The sequence below is a fragment of the Chaetodon trifascialis genome, chromosome 19 (genome assembly GCF_039877785.1).
Source record: "Chaetodon trifascialis isolate fChaTrf1 chromosome 19, fChaTrf1.hap1, whole genome shotgun sequence".
NCBI classification, from domain to species: domain Eukaryota; kingdom Metazoa; phylum Chordata; class Actinopteri; order Chaetodontiformes; family Chaetodontidae; genus Chaetodon; species Chaetodon trifascialis.
This window is the reverse complement of record NC_092074.1, coordinates 13,736,105-13,752,695: the sequence shown is the minus strand read 5'-3', so window position 1 is coordinate 13,752,695 and position 16,591 is coordinate 13,736,105. Positions and strand designations below refer to the sequence as shown.

The 16,591-nt window shown below is 45.5% G+C and overlaps 1 protein-coding gene across 2 annotated transcripts in view; it reads right to left on the bottom strand.

The window, feature by feature from the left end:
- LOC139347714 (prospero homeobox protein 1-like) overlaps window positions 1-14,678 on the bottom strand; it is a 33,286-nt gene extending 18,608 nt beyond the window's left edge. For both annotated transcript variants that reach the window (XM_070987465.1, XM_070987466.1), the window contains exons 1-4: window positions 14,364-14,678; window positions 9,249-11,318; window positions 5,285-5,392; window positions 1-41 (exon numbers count right to left, since the gene is read on the bottom strand). The exon at window positions 1-41 is cut by the window's left edge and continues 154 nt beyond it. In XM_070987465.1, coding sequence (XP_070843566.1) covers window positions 1-41; window positions 5,285-5,392; window positions 9,249-11,252 — 2,153 coding nt within the window. In that variant the 5' untranslated portion in view covers window positions 11,253-11,318; window positions 14,364-14,678. The remainder of the gene's footprint in view (window positions 42-5,284; window positions 5,393-9,248; window positions 11,319-14,363) is intronic.
- Between the last annotated feature and the right edge of the window lie 1,913 nt (window positions 14,679-16,591).

Here is a 16,591-nt window from a genome sequence, read left to right as displayed (position 1 = left end):
CTGAACCACTTGATCAGCTGGGAGGTTATGCAGCGGTTGAACTGGAACGAGAGATAAGGGAGAGTTAGCACCGTTAAGGTGGTTAAATCACTTTAAATCCAAAGACATTTTGAGTGGAAATGAATGGGATCTGTAAATATTCTTCATGCAAGCAGTGTAGAGGGAAGAAAGTCATGTCTAAACCTTATTAAGCATTGAATTTGAGTATGAACAAGAAGGAGAAGTGCAAGGATGACAGCGTGTCATTTCACATCAGGGAGTCGAGACGTGAGGTGAGAAGTTAATAGCTTGGTAAAATAAATAGAGAAAGAAAGATAAAAGACTCCACATAGGTTGTGGAGTGAAGGAAGATAATAGAGACATTAAGTAAGACAGCTAGCAGGGAGGAGGGGGAGAAAAGAGTGAGAGTGAGAGGGTGTGTGTGTGTGTGTGGTTCATCTTCCCCACTGGGAGCAGACCTCCCCCCTATCATAACCCTGAGAGTGGAGAGAGAGGTGGTGTGTGTGGGGGGGACGTGAGACCGCAAACACATAATTGACCAGAAAAACGATTAAGTCATCATCTGAAGCGCCCTGGCCCGCAGGGGGCTCAAACATGTACTTAACCCCGTTCACCAATTACACCCTGATTCTCCTCCCCTCTCCGCACCTCCCAGGCAGAAAGAAAGAAGAAGAAAAAAAGAAAAAAAAAAAGGGGAGAGAAAGACAGAGATGATAAGCGTTGCGGAGAAGACTGTGGCTATCTGATCTGTGCCGCTCGGCTGGATTCAATAGGACGAGGTAAACCTATTAAGAGCCTCGGCTCTTTTTCCGCCTGGTCTCAGCAGTGAAAACACTGTCTAAACATCCAAACCACTAGATAAGGACCTCGGGGGCTCGGGGTAGCTGCTTCGCCTGCCCACCCCAAAATGACCCACTGTGAAAACTCTGATGGAAATCTTAAAAACATACAAATAACCCCTTTTTCCTGTAGGACTCCCAGATATTACATCTCACAAATTCTAAATTCGAGCCTGTGAAATGCTTGATACTCTTAACTATCACCCACACCCTTCATACACACACACACACACACACACACACACACACACACACACACACACACACACACACACACACACAGGCCTTCACGCCTCCCTCCCCTCCCCTCTGCTCTTTTTGTGGTGCTGGAAGAATGGGGGGACAAAATGCTACTAAACGCTGAGCGGACTGCTCGCTGGGGAGGCAGAGCGGTTTTGACATGGAGATTAGGCTCCGGCTATTGTTCGACAACACACAGACACGCACAAACATGCACACACACTCTTCGCGATCTGGGATGGCAGTCAAACACACGCAAGCACACGAAGACGGGGAGGGCGAGGCAAGGGAACGGAAAAGACAGACAGAAAAGTTGGCGAATCACACCGAGTTGGACCAAGGTGGGATTGGGGGGGGGCTAAAGGAGAGCGCCGTGCCTTTCTGGAATGATCAGCAGATGACATAATGGCGGAGTGGAAGAATAAGTCCGCTTGACATTGTTTGGCAGGGGTTTGGGAGGGTGTATGTGGGGGGAGAGGAGGGGTATCATGGTGGCTGTCGTAAAGTGCAGGGTGAGCATAAATGGGGAAATGAGGGAGGGAAGGGGGGGGCGCAGGGAGGAGAGGAGGACGGGTGCAGGTCAGTGCCGTCGGACAATGGCGTTTTGCTGGAGGTGGGGGCCAGAGGGTCGGAACGTGAGCAGTCAGCAAGCTGGGGTCGTGACATCGGAGTGTCAAACAAACAAACTACTGACACTTACAAATACATCAGCTGCACGGGGCTATTCTTAAACACACACAATGTAGCAGACAGTCGGAGTGTGACAGCACAAAAACACTATTTCACTCAAGTTGTTGGTGTCGTCCTCATGTGTAAGATCAGAACAAGTCTTATTGGCTGTGGATCTGAGACATTACCGAATTGGTTGTCCAGCTATGTAAGTGTGCCTGCATGCATCTGAGGCGTGTGCAAGATGGAGCGCTACATCCTGAGATTAAAGTCAGTGAAAGAGTTACCATCGCTCATACAGGAGACCTTTGGTGTCACTGCAGCCGGGTGACGGATAGATTTGTCACTTTGGACAAGGATTACTTTATTATACTGGCAGCTCAGAGGAAGATCTATTAGCGGGGGCCTGTGCAAGTGAACTGAACTGTTGCTAAATCACAGCAGGGAGCACACAAAGCGTACAATATTTACTGTACATGCAGGTAAATGCACTAAATTACATTATATCTGCATCAACTTGGCAAGTCGCCCTGCAGCTTCCTGCAGTCTTGTTTCATTACGCTGCTGGTGGGGGACAGAGGACCCCTGGTAGCGGCTAAGGAGGAGTGTGTTCAGTGTAAAAGGAGATACCCGGTTCAAAGGAGCACATCACTGCAGCTCCTTAATCAGAGCTGGCAGGGGTCAGCCAGCACAGACATGAGATGCAGCGAGGAAACGTGTGTGTGTGTGTGTGTGTGTGTGTGTGTGTGTGTGTGTGTGTGTGTGTGTGTGTGGATGCACTGCATTTTGAGCATATAAGTGTGCATAAGGGTGTGTGTGTGCGCGCCTGGCTGAGAGGCAGATGAGAGAGGGACAGCGAGAGCGTGTTTCTCACACTCACACTCAAGAGCCTGTGAAAGGTCAGCGCTTAGTGCTAACAGCACAAGACAGACAGTGGCGCGCGCACACACACACACACACACACACACACACACACACACACACACACACACACACACACACACACATACGTTCGGCTCATGCGGCTCATGCACAGGCGCATACTTAAGTCCAGAATAGGAAAACACTCAAGTATCTCTGGTCTAAACTATATTAGTCGCCTGCCAGAAGTATTCAGGCACTTTGACCATCAGCTCCAAACGTCTGCACACACATCAGCTAATTTATTAATACGTAGAATGACACTCTTTTTTCGGTTTAGGATGAAAACATTCGGCTGAAAAGCATTTGGATGACGAACCAAAGTGTGTCTCTCGCCAACACTTTCCCTGACATAGTGGTCAACAATGGAGCAGAAAGCACACAGATGACCTCAGAGTGCTAAGCTACATCCAGAACAGCCGGAGAGGAGAGCAGAAAGGCAGAGAAGCCTGTACGGGCCTCCATCTCTCTCTCGCTCTCTTTCTCTTTCTCTTTCTCCCTCTCTCTCTGGTAAGCCCCTTCACAGTCATCAGGGCTTTCCAACGTTTCCTGTTTTCGCAGGGGTGAATTGTGGGAGATAATCTCCGGCTGCCTATTGGCTGACTGCACACAAAAAGCGGCCCTGGAAAGCGGGCTTTTGTTACTGCGGCGACTCAAATCCAGCGGCTGGCTTTTCTTTCTCCCCGGCCCCGCCGAGGCACACATACCATGCCACACCATCAGCGAAAAAAAAGAAAAGAGAAGGAATGACATATAGAAAAGGGAAAACCCTCCTGACCTCCGCTACTCCACAGCACATGGCTGTCCCAAATACTGAGGCTTGTCGCTAAAAGAGCCGCAGCCAAAGACAAAGAAAGCAAGGTGTGTGTTTGTTTTAGGTTGTCTTTGCTAAAAATTAATGGAAAATGTACAATGCAGCAAGGTCCAGCCTATAATTAATATATAGCACATCCATCTATCCCTGTATCTCTTTACAAAGGCAAGAACTTCAGCCGACTTTATTAATGACTGAATCTTAATTTAATCTGTTGAGTACCTTCTCATAATTATTCGCCCTCAATCAAAACAATATCTGCATTAATAATGAGTCTTAAAGGGAGTGGGATGATGCTATAGGCTGTCATTAGCAGCACCAACAATGGTATTATGACACATCTGTCAAAACATTTCACAAACACCAAAAGTCAAGAAAAGTCACAGTAGTCTTAAAAGGAGCTTAAGGACGGGGGACAGCAGCTACAGCGTCCCCCGGTTGTTAGAGCAACCCACTTCCCACGTTCATTAGGTTCTTGACAGCCAAGACCTGATTAGTTGAGACCTGATTAGCCTTCAAGACTTATGTCTGAGGACACCCACTCGCTAAGAGGCCACACTGGCTGAATCTAATTAGATAGTCAGTCTCATTCCCATACATGTCTGCAGACTTACAGCTTGAGTTCATTGTCCTCCACTGAAAACAAAAACAAACCAGTGTGACTCATAATCCCCTTAACTATCTTGACCTTGTTTAAGTATCTGATGAAGCCATTCATGAAGAGGCCACCTCATCAGGAGTGATTAGTCAGTAAAACAAGTGATTCAGATCTTAAATGGTAATTGTTAATGTAAACAGCAAATAACACCAATGTCAAATCAGTAGGATACTTTTAATATTGAGGAGTTTTGTAGCAAATCAACATTTACAGGTGCCTACCCGCTTTGCCAACACGTTCCCTCATTTTCAACCTAACCAATGATGCGCTGAGAGAAAATTCATGTGACCCACGAGTCGTGCTCGGTGGCGACGGCGTCCAAGAGGGGGCTGCTGGGAAAAAAGGGGACCTTTATCTTCTCATTTGAATAAGATGGCCTGGATATGTCACAGTGTTTACCCCTCCGTATGGTCCGAGAGGGGCACACACACACACACACAAAACAACAACAACACAAACAAACTCGGTCGCACACACCACAACGGCCATTGTGTTGTTGTTCTTGTTTTTTTGTGCAGCTTACATATTGTGCTTTGTTTTCCAAATTTCCTTCATTAAACTCCCAGTGGAGCTAACGCTCATCCTCGTCATGTTCCCTAAACCGACTCTTTCTCTTCTCCCCTCCCTCTATCAAACCATCCTCCCTACACCTGCTCAGATAACCACTCCTCCGTCTCTAGGCTCCATCCTCCTCTCTGCCCTCTCCACCCCTCCATTACTCATCTCGCTCTTTATCTTTAGAATACTCATAGGCTCTCCAGCTCCCTCATGTAAACCCATTCAACTTCCTCTTCTTTCATCTTTTGCATAAAACCATAACTTAGTGAGGGAAAGAGCCTCATTTCAAGACAGACAAGCGAACACTGTTTTCAGCAGCTGAAGTTGGCACATCACAAATAATAAGGACAACTTCCCCTTTTTAAAGCAAGTCCGTTGACAAATGTACAAGAGAGCAGACGCTCCAGAGTGTTATCCATCTTTACACTTGTTACACGCCACTAAAGAAGCCACCATCTGAAGAAGATTAAGGTCCAACAAATGAGTATGACGATAGCTGAGCAGAGACAGTGTGCACCAACATGAAAAAGAGTACGCTATTGGCAAATGTTAGAAAAAGGACTGAAGGGGACGATTTGGACTTACCTTGACATCAGAGAAGAACATCTTGAGCATATTGGAGCTTGGGTAACGGGTGTAGAAAAACATGAGCTTGGCTTTCTTCAGATGATTGGGAGAGAGACCCTCTTGGATCTGCAGATAGCTGCCATTAAGGACATTAACAACTGTTTGGAGGGAAACAACTTATGGTAGATCAAGCAAATGCAGCGACTGATATTATCACAAATACAGTATGTGCATGCTAATAATTGGCAGTGAGATTGGCAAGAAATCGTCGTTTGGATGAAGGGTAACCAAATTTCCTTCCAGGCATGAATGCAGGGCTGGTAGGGGTGGGGGTGTAGGGGGGCTGAAGACAGCGCACCAAAGCAAAACCATTTGCTTGCAATTAGCATCGTCCGTATCAGGTGTGAGAGCGTCACGGTAAATAAAACGCTGGCCAGCACGACAGCCGATGCTTTTACATAAGGAGGCTCATTTCACAGTCAAAGTAAGCAAACGCCTTTGCCTACACCCCACGCTAACCTCCACCCAAAAAAAGGAAGAAGAAAAAAGGAGACATTTGCATATCACAGACAAAGACAGCAGTTAACGCCAGTGACGGGCAAGAAGGCCTAATGGCTTGGCGACAACACATGCCAAGCCTGAATATGACTGTCTAAAGCTGGCCTCATATCAGTGGCAAAACAAGGTCTAGGAGATAGTCGCAAACACTGGCCCGAGCAACATGAAAAACCTTCTCACACTCACAGGCCATATTCAAATACATGTCAGAGGCCTTGTCTTCCTAATGGATCGCCTGGATTGAACAGCAGAGAGGATGGAGATGGGCTGGTGGGGGCACCTTGAGGGAAAGCATGGTTCCAACCTTCAATTACATCCCCCTCCTCCTCCCTCTGCTCCACCCCTATCCCCCAGCCTCTCTGCCACTGCCAAACCCTTGGAGGAGCAAAAGAAGGAGGAGGAGAAGGAGAAGAGGGGCTCTGAGGCTTTGGACACAGCCAGTGATGGGGGGGACTGAAACACATCTGCGCCACCGAACGGCCCAAGCCATTTCCATGGTGAATTAACGGCCGTATAATGCATCTGATAATATCAATCTGCAGGATAAGACATTGAAAAGGGAACGGGGATGGGGGCGGGCTGCATGTTAAGACCTCAGGCCGTTTCAACAAGGATTTTCATCAAGCAAAGGCAAGACAGGGCTTTAAATTACACAGAAGATACAGCCCGAAGTTTTCATGAAGACTGTTTACACTTGAGTGGACAAAATACATTGCTTGACATTATTTATGATCTACAGGGGTGGCGGTGATCGTTAAAATCAGTCAAGTGTCCAGATGTAGCTGTAACTGTAGAGTGGGAAGAAGGCATCAGCTGCTAGATTGGATTGCCCTTGGCCTCGGGGTTACACCGCAAAGCCAGCAAATGCTGAACCACACTGGGTTGGCTCCTTAAAGACCCTGTCTACTTTGTCTGATTCAGTGAGAGAGAGGGAGAGTTGGTTGTATACGCAGCGAGGGTCTTGTGGGGGAAACCCTGGCAGACTGGTGTTACTCTGTCAGGCCTGGCCAAAAGAGCAGCACTTCACTCTCCACACCACACCATCTGCTCCGAGTGGAGGGGATACAATGGATCCTCAGACACAGAGAGTGAGAGACAGAGGAAAAGGGAGCTCTTTTTCAGCAAGGCAAGGTGGGATTTATTTGCTCTGAAAGCTGTGCACTTACACTCGGATTAATTTGTTTTTGCTTTTTCAATTAGGATTAGCATCGCTTTCCCCTTATCACTGAAATTAAAAATTATTTTAAAACAAAGACGTCGAGGTTTTACCTCTCCAGCCATAAACACAATATCACCTCCCTTCAGACGACAATTAAGAAGCTTCATATCTCCTGATGAGGCATTTTCATCTCCAATTCACTCACAGCTTGCAAATGTAATTGTGATTGGACTTAGGGGTGGCGTGCAAGGCTATTATTTTGTCATGATGGTGCACTCATACCAGCTGGCCCACTGTTCGCCTGCCACATCTGACAAGACATCATCATTCTCACAACACTTCCCCAAAGCCCAAAGTCATGAGAGGAAAATAGCTGCTCCTCTTCCTAATTCCAGGTGTAAGGACAAGAATATTTGGAGTCGGACTGAGAACAAATGAGGAAATTGATAGCAGCCATCTGCTCCATAACGCTGGCGCGAGCTAGTGAACTTGAACACACTTCGCAAAATGTCTGACAAGCTGTCTGTGGTTTCTGAGGTTCCAGAAAAAAAAAGACAGCAACGGAAATATGACAAAAATCTACATCAGTGGGACCAGCTGTAAGAGTGCAACTGTAAATGAAACTAATTCATAAATGTCAAAGTATAAGAAAAAATATATGAATCCTGTATGTCCTGTAAATGCCAAACTTTGTCCCTATACCTGTGGAATAAACATAAGGAATCAAAAATAAAACAACACGTGGACATGCTGTCCTGCCTATTCTTTCCATTTAGGGGAGTACATCTGTTAATGCTCTGCATTTATAAATGCTACAATGAAAGCCACAGCATCTGGCATATGTGGTTATTGTTTGATTGTTTTCTACTTTCTCTCAGTCTCTGTATGTCTCTCTCCCTTTTCTCTTTTCATCCCTCCATCGGGAGCCCGTAGAAGCAAAGGATTATGGATCTCTGGAAAGCGTTCACCCTTGGGTCAGAAGACAAGACAAGGCGAGGTAATGAAAGATAAACAGCTCGCTGCAAACACCTGTTAACGTCCGCTTCAAAGAAAAGACAGGGAGGAGGGGGGGTTTGCAGGGAGGGAAAACAAAAAAAGAAGTATTTGGCTGCCAAGCAACAGCCGAAGGGCCCCCCGGGCTGTTGACAGATCTTTATGAAATGAAAAAAAGAGAAAAGAAACGACAATGATTGTGGGCTTTTTACAACAGCGATGGATGATAAGAGGAACACAAGAGAAAACACAAGCAATCATAAATATACATCTTTACCGAGTCCTCAGGCGAACCTTTTGTGACATGCACATACACAAAAAGACACATGCTCGAAAAGGGCTAGGCACTCAGGTACACGCAAAAGCAAAAACAAGGCATCCAAAGTGTTAAATACACGTTAACTAATAAAGCCATAACAGGTACAGGGCTGTTTGATTAATTTCTTAAGCATGTAATGAAGGTTAATGACATGAAGACAAAGCTTTCTAAGGACAACCAGTGACACAAATCAAATTTTCATAAGGGTTAAGGGGTGTTGAATACTTAGGGACTAAGGAGGTATAGGGGAAACAGAGACGGGACTGAATGTATCTGTTTAAGCTATTAGTCCTGAGTCCCTGGGGGATTCAATTTGAGCCTCCCATAGGGGATAGCCTCTTTATCCGTAGGGTATGATTGGGGCACAGTGGGGTTAAACTATAAGGGAGGCTATATAACACCATTGTGTGCCAAGTTTCAGGATGCTATCTCCCTCCTTGTTCTTTCAGGCCATTTTTTTATAAAAGGAATTGGGGCAGTAAATGTCATGGGGACCTAATCTTTCTGAGTAAGTGATATGTGACAAGAAAGCTTTTAAAGCACTTAGGATTGAAGATGGAAGAAAAGGCTGTACGGTGCTGTGAGAAGGAAGAGGTATGAGTATAAAAATAAATGCAACAATGCAGTACAATGGAGAAGAGAACAGCAGTGGGAGGAAAAGTGATTCATCAACAATTTCTCAGATTCTTATGCTAGTTTCAAACAGGCTAAAAAAGATTTGATTTTTAACTCTTTGTGGTTCAGATGCAATGTTTCGCACCTGTCTCTGCAGGGAATTACCACCTGAAATCAGATTTTTCCTGGCTTACACAGGCATGAGCTGGTCTCAACTGGACCATGGAGAGTTTAAAACAGCAGGGTCGCTGCCATTCACCTATTATTGCCTTTCAACACCTTTAAAATGCACAATCTCGCTCTCACACACACTCCACCCAGATTTTTTTAAAGGATACATTGCTGCCTGAGTAGGGTGAGATGTCAGCCATGTCCTGGAGGTCACCGCACTCAGACTTGATGAGGGACAAGGAGAGTCCCTCGGCTGTGCTGCCGGGGTGCGCTGGTGAACAAGAGCGATGGTGGTGCCCCAGGTGGTGACCTGATGACATCTTGGTCCTCAGGCTGGTGGTCTCCCGGGACAGGTCCATGGAGTCTGGTGAGGAACGGTCCTTTCCTGGGTAGCCACCTGTGGGTGCACCAAGGGGACTCTGGAAAGGGTAGCCCATCAGAGGAAGTGGAAAGGGGTGTCTAAAGGATGGGGGGCTGAAGCCCATGGAGGCAGAGAGCGAGGAGGGGTGAAGGGCAGGGTGGTGATGCCCGCCATGTGCACCTACAGCTGAGGACTGGTGGTGGTGCTCAGCGGGTGTCTTCCTCACGACTAAAGGCAGCGCCTCGGTTTGGTCATTGGTGGCGCCTGGCATCCCGGGCATGCTGGCGAAGGAGTCTAGTGGATTGGGAATGATGACATCGCCGAAACACTGCAGCCTCTGGTTGGCGGTGTGGAAGTTGGGGTTGTCTCCATTGACAACAGTGGGAAATCTTTCAGGAGGTATGGAAAGTGGGGGGAAGGCCTGCTGGGGTGTAGGGCGTGGAGGCTTGGCAAACACCTTAACCACGGTGTCGACCACCTGGGTCATGGCTGAATTGAGTTCCTGCTTCAGTGTTTCAGCCAGCTGTTTACCTTCAGCATGCATGGAGGAACCTGGACCTCCCTGTGCTTTGCTCCGGCTGAGCCCCTCTCTTCTTGGCTTCTCCCCGTCCGCCAGCAGGGCCTGCTCTTGGAGCAGTGCTCGTGCCCTGTCTAGAAAATGGCCTGGGTCCAGGTCAGACATCTCATTGTCAGATCGCAAGTCATCCCCACCCCGGTCATCACCGCCAGTGTCAGACCGGGTTGGGCTGTCCTCAGACATGTTTCCTATGTCATTGTGGAGGTCATTGTGGAGGTCGTTGTGTTCTGAGTCGTCGGTTGAGTCATAGATCTGAAAGAACTTCTCCTGCAGCTGACGTAGCTGTTTCTGCATGTCCTCCAGCTGCAGCTTCAGTTGCCGTCGCTCCTCTTGCTTCTGTTCCTTCCTCTGACACACCAGCTGGGTGAAGCTCTGCTGTTGCTGCTGAGGGAGACGCTGCTTACGCTTGTTCTCTCGGCTGCTGCTGCTGCACACCTCACCTCCCCGTGGACTGCTGGGGGCCTGCTGCTGAGACTGAGGGGGTGGGCAGTCTAGCTCCATATCCCTTTCTCCATCCATCTCATGGTCACGCTCATGACGGGAAGCAGCAGGTACCACCACGCTGGGTGAGTGGCTCATACCACGTATAATGTTCTCTACGCGGGCTCGCTTGGCACGCAGGTGTTCATCATTGAGACGTTCGATGTCAAAGGTGGCCAGGCCAGGAGGACGACCAAACGGTGACAAGCACTCTTGAGGGGTGCTGTCCTGGGAGGAGTTACTGCAGGCATCCTCTTGGGGAGCATCTGAACTTGCATTGGATAGCCCTGATCCGGGGAAGCCGGCATCCCCTCTGTCACCCCTGTCCCCTCTTTCTCCCCTCTCGGGTCCTCCTCCATTTTTAGCCATGTTATTCTTGAGAAGCTGGGAGATAATGGTGGTGCCAGGGAAGGGCATCATGGTGTCCTCATATGAGTTGGCCCTCTTCAGTAGCTTTCGGAGTACATTGGACTTGGACTCACTGTCACTGGCTGATACAACGCCAGGCCCACCATGTGGCTGCACTACAGAGCACTCCATGGAGTCTGTGTCTGATCCGTGGTGAGAGTGGGAGCTCAGAGAGTTCATGGCACTGAAAATGGCTGCTTTGGCGCGGGCTATGTTATCAGTGGTTGCTGCTGTGGCTGCTGCTGCGGAGGAGGCTGTGCTGCCCACGGTCCTCTTAACACCAATGTCCACACGTCTTCGCTTGGTCTGTCTGTTCAGGAGGGAGTCGCTGTCATGGTCCGGCATCACGGGCTGCTGCTATTGGGCCATATCCCACAAACCCAGTCCTCTAGGATCAAAGCCTTTGAGTACCTGCGGGCAAAAATTCACAGATGCATGACTCACCAAACCGAAAAATATTTTCAGAGTCTAAATCACTCACTCAGGACATGTCATAGAACCCTTCAGTTTCAAAACTAAATTTACACTGAACGGAAAAACTTGAAAGTTTTGATAGAATGAAACGATCAAAAATCTGTCAGTCTATACCAATACCAACAACTGCTCAAACCGACATTATGGACATAAATTGAAGAGTTTTGTCTCAAACCAGTTGACAGTCCTCCCTCATATGTTTCTGCAAATGCAGGGACATCCATATTTAGATTTAGGCAGTGAGGATCAGTGGAAGAGGGGTAAAGAGAACAGGCAAGATGGGGTCAGAATTAGGCCTTGGCATGACATTCCAGGGCAAAGTCCTACATTTTATCCTGTCCCCTGTTACACACTGCGCGACACTGAACCAGTTCCCACGGAACACAAAGCTGCATAAAATTATGGTAATTACTTAAGTACTTGTCCTCATTTCCATTTTTGTGCGGTGTGAGCCAACATAAGAGCTATTAAATTACAAAATAAAATTATAAGAAATAAGGTTAAGAGTAAAAAAATGTGGCGAACAAGGCGAGGCAGTGCACATAGTACATCTTCATGTACACTTTACAAAATCCTATTACGTAAGTGAGCTATCGTTTGATCAATTCACCAAAATATTCTCTTTTTAAATCATGTTTACGCATTGCGTAATTTTAAAGTGCAAGTTCTGCAACCACATTAATCAATATAGCCATCATATCTTAAGCAATGGAGGGAGTGACACATAAAAGAAACACAAAATAGGCCTATTGATTTTGGTGCCAGCGTGAGCTCACTTCTGTGTTTTTTGTTTGTCTTTTCATCTGGCAAGGGCAGTTAATTCTGCTCAAATGAATAGGTCACGAGGGTCAACTCTGGCAAGGAGCAACGTAAAGCGCTCTTACAAAAACCCTAATGCCCCTCTGAAAGCGAAACGTTTTGTCGGTACAGGCCTGCATCAATAATGCTATGTAAGCAGCGGTGGCAGTGTCTTAGTCAGAGCCATATAAGATGCATCCAATCTCAAATGCAGTGATATTATCAGAGACAATTTAATCTGTATGCCTCTCTTTAAAAAAATTAAATATGTCTGAGGTTAGTAAAATTATGCATTTTATAATGTTCCCTTAACAATATAAAAGTGGTGCGACAATTCACATTTTTCTTTTTACACTCTTCAGGAAAACACCAGCTGTTATCAGGACTCACAGTGGCTCAGTGAAAAATATTAGAATATAACAAATATAAATACAGTATTCTTTCCGTCACTTGAACTTTACAGGTTGTAAATATGCTCAAATATTACACTGATTTAGGCACACTTTAAGATGGATCTGCAAATTAGCTGTAAAATTGCGATTTTTTTTTTAAATCAAAAGCCAAATGACTGATTCAGATCTGTGTTTAATTTTGCTATAATATTCTAAGACAGAAGTCATTCAGAGACATCACTTTAAAGACTCAGTGTAAGTGATGACAATCAACAGAAAACTGAACTCCAGTGAGATTTCAAAAACATTTTCTCTCACTGTTTTTCTGCTTGCTCTAACTAAAAGAAAATTGTGTCATCTTGATATTATGGCCGCATGTGAAAGTTAATTTTAAAAAGACGTGTTTCTTTCTTGTCACTTAACCTCTCTCACACACAAGCGCACACACACAACTTTGCTGTTCGCTTTGTTGAACGCTGTCTTGTGTGATGCACCGCACAAGTGACATGCATTAGCAGGTTTTTCCACCCTCAAAAACATTTAGAAAATTGTCGTTTTGCAAACTCACAAGCTAAAACTAGAAACGTCCGAATGTGCTAGAATAAAGGTAAATGTTTCCTTCTAAAAAACACCATTATTCTAAAATATATCCCTTTGATAAATGGCTTTGGCCCAAGTCTTGACAGCCATATCCAACAGTTCAGACAAGAGGTGATACATCTCCAAGAAAAAAAACTTGACTCTATCGCCTCAGGATCTCAACAATGAGCTTGAAATAGTCACCAGCACCTGTCTTTTCCGACGGCGCACCTGTCTCCCACTGCCCATGCGCACTCACTCTCTCCCTCTCTCATAAAAACCCTTCCAACAATTTCGAGCTATGAACTCCAACGAGCTGTTGATGTTCACCCCGACTTTTATAGATCTTCACCCCATCGTTTGAACCTGTTTCTTTCCTGGAAGCCTCATGTTGTTTGTCAAATCCCTGAAACGAACCTTGATAAGAAACCAAAAAATGAGTGGAGGTCTGCTTTGAAAGTTGGCCTAAATTAAAAAAAATCTACCGTTTCTGTAACTTTTAGGAGTTAAAGTTCAACAAAATTTACGCGATGAGATGTTAAAGTGAGACCTGGTTGTTTCTTTGCGCATTTGATGGTCAAAGGACAGAGGAAGATATCAAAACTCATAAGAGACACAGTTACGCACTAACAACAATACACACAATTGTCCAAAAGTGTTGCCGTAGAGGAGAGACACCAAATTCACCTAACAGGAGAAGTGACAAGCTCGGAGAAAGACTGAGTGTCAGTAAAAAGGGACGTATGAGGCGTTAAAGTGAGATATAGTCCACAGGACAAAGACAGCATGAGCTTACAGCAAATTCACGTTTTTATACCATATACAAGTAGGTCTCAGATTTCGACTAGAATCAGCTCGTGTTTTACATCACGTCCCCAGTTGTAAAAAGAAAAAGACGAGGAAAAATAACACGCTTCCCAAACTTACTTCGCAGAGTTGCAAATCAACTTGATCTCCGCTTTGATGAGGAAGGCTGGGCTACCGTCCGCAAACCATCCTCGCAAAACACACGGGCTGCTCACGCAACTCTTTACCACATATCAAGATGAGGGGAGCGAAACAGAGCAAAATAATGCCCCATAGATATGATTAGCTGTTGATCAGCAGAATAAATTTCCTCGTTAATGATGTTTGATTTGTTTATTTTTTCCGCCCACCGTGCGCAGGCGAGGCAGAACAAGAGAGGGAGGTATCCGAGGACAAGGTTACTTACCCTTTAGATGAAGAGGGGGACAACCTGAACTCCTACGGCGGAAAAAAAGAGAATATACGCAGAGCACGGCGGATTGCTGGATTTCTGGGATATAACAATTTCTCAGAGAAGGGAGAGCTGGAATAAAGTCGGCGACGCAAGCGAAAGGAACAAAATAGGAAAAATATAGAAGATGAAAAGAGCTCTTGCGCGTCGGTCTCTCCCTCTATCCTCTGCTGTGACTAAAAGAGTGAGAGACATAGAGAGATTGCAAGGGAGAGGGAGAGAGAGAGAGCGAGAGAGAGAGAGAGACTGCGTGTGTGCGTCTCCGAGGCGCACTGGATGCAGAGGACTGGATGCTGGAGCGCTCCTCCGCCACTAAGATTCACTTTAAGACGCGGCTGAAGGAAACAGGAAGACGTGCGCGTCATGAGCGGCGTGATGTAACTGTCGCTACCTACCAATAAGAAGCGTCCGTCCGGTCCGGAGAACAACGCACTGAACTTGACCAGAGAATGGGACTTGAGCATGCAACCAAAGAGAGAGAGAGAGAGAGAGGAAAAAAAGGAAATACCACTCTTACTAATCTCTTTCTTCCCAAATCAACGACTGCGCGAGTAAGAATCGTTCCGCACTTTGACATTACACCACCTTAGCCGCAATAAAACACATAGTCTGCATCCTATCATGTTATTTATTAACATTCAAGTCTTAAATTGGAAAGTTTTTATAATATCTGGTAAAGTGTCAGTGCCGCTTTATTCCAGGAGATTTTCAATAAAGCGTCAAATTAAAAATAAAAGAAGAAGAAGAACAATATCTCGATAATTACAGTTAAGAAAACACATAAAAGAAGTTGATTTGTTTGGCAACAAGTGAGATTACCTCCCGGGTGTTGTGGATTCATTACATTTAAGCGTAAAAGCGTGTTTTTCTAAAGATGAATGCGCCATGAAATTAATTGCTAAGGCGGATAGTTTTGTGCCTTTTAATGCAAATGTTTACAGGCACCTTCCACGCTTGCTCGTGGCAGTAAAATTCCAAATGAACAGTCTGTTTTACAATCCAAACGACTTTTTCATCGCTTGTTAACGCACGTTTCGATTGTGTCGGTGAATCTATTAAAACGCGCAGCATTCCGCTCATTTTTAATAAAAAACAACTTTGCAATTGGATCTTTTAAACGTGCCTCAACAGCGTTTATATTTTAAACATCAGCATATAGATGTTTTAGTGCAATGACAACATGGTGCATATTTAGATTGCGCTGCTCACAGGGAATAACAGCAGTGGGTCACTTGGGTATTGGAGGTTCAAAGTGGCATGTAGAGATATTTTGCGTGCAGAGTTTTCTCATTGGTCGCAGCAAAGTCTGATTTATGAACAAGCAGAGCAGCGCAGAGGCTCTGAGCTTTGCTTTGGAATTCAGATTATCCAGGGAAGCCAATATCTGAGGAGAGCTAAACGTCTCTTTGTGAAACGCTCAGTGAAAAGCATCATGAAACGTCTGTCACTCGGAGCCACAGCCTGCCACTAAAATATCCCCGCGCGTAAAGAGCGCACTGTCATCAAAAAAATTTGAATTAAGTAAAGCTGATGGTAAATGAAAACAAAAGTCCACCTTTACGTTTGCGTTTAGAGGTTTTCCGTGAATTGTTAGGGTTTTTTTTTTCTCCCTCTGGAGCTCGCCCACCTGTAAGGCTGAACCCTGCGGACACTGACATCTGATCCTTTCCCCAGAAAAACCCGTTTGGCGCGTCTGATTTCTGAAATGATGACGGCTGCTCGCCCTCATCCTCCTGCATTCATACAAATTGGATACTTAGAATTACACTGCAGTTTGTGCGCTCTGCAAATATTTCAACCTTCGACCTTTACAACAGGTGTATGCACCAATTGTTTCGTAATATTATTTAGGAAATGATCTTTTTTTGTGCCGTTGAAATTAATCTTTAATAACAGATTTTTTTTCCATCGCGTCTAAAGATTTTTCTGGATAATACAGGTCACATTCATCTGCCTCAGCCTGCTTTTCTGCGATTGGAGAAGGCGTTTGCCGCGTATCAAGCGAATTACCTATAAATTCATTTCATAACAAACGTATAAAATCAGTTGTAATATTATTAGTATTGTATTATTGTTATTATTATTATTGGTATCAGTAAAGAAAAAGCGTGTTCATGCGCTCCTCTTATCAGACCAGCGTGCTTTCTTTTGCCCTTTCCCCTCCAGCTTTTCACTTTGGATTC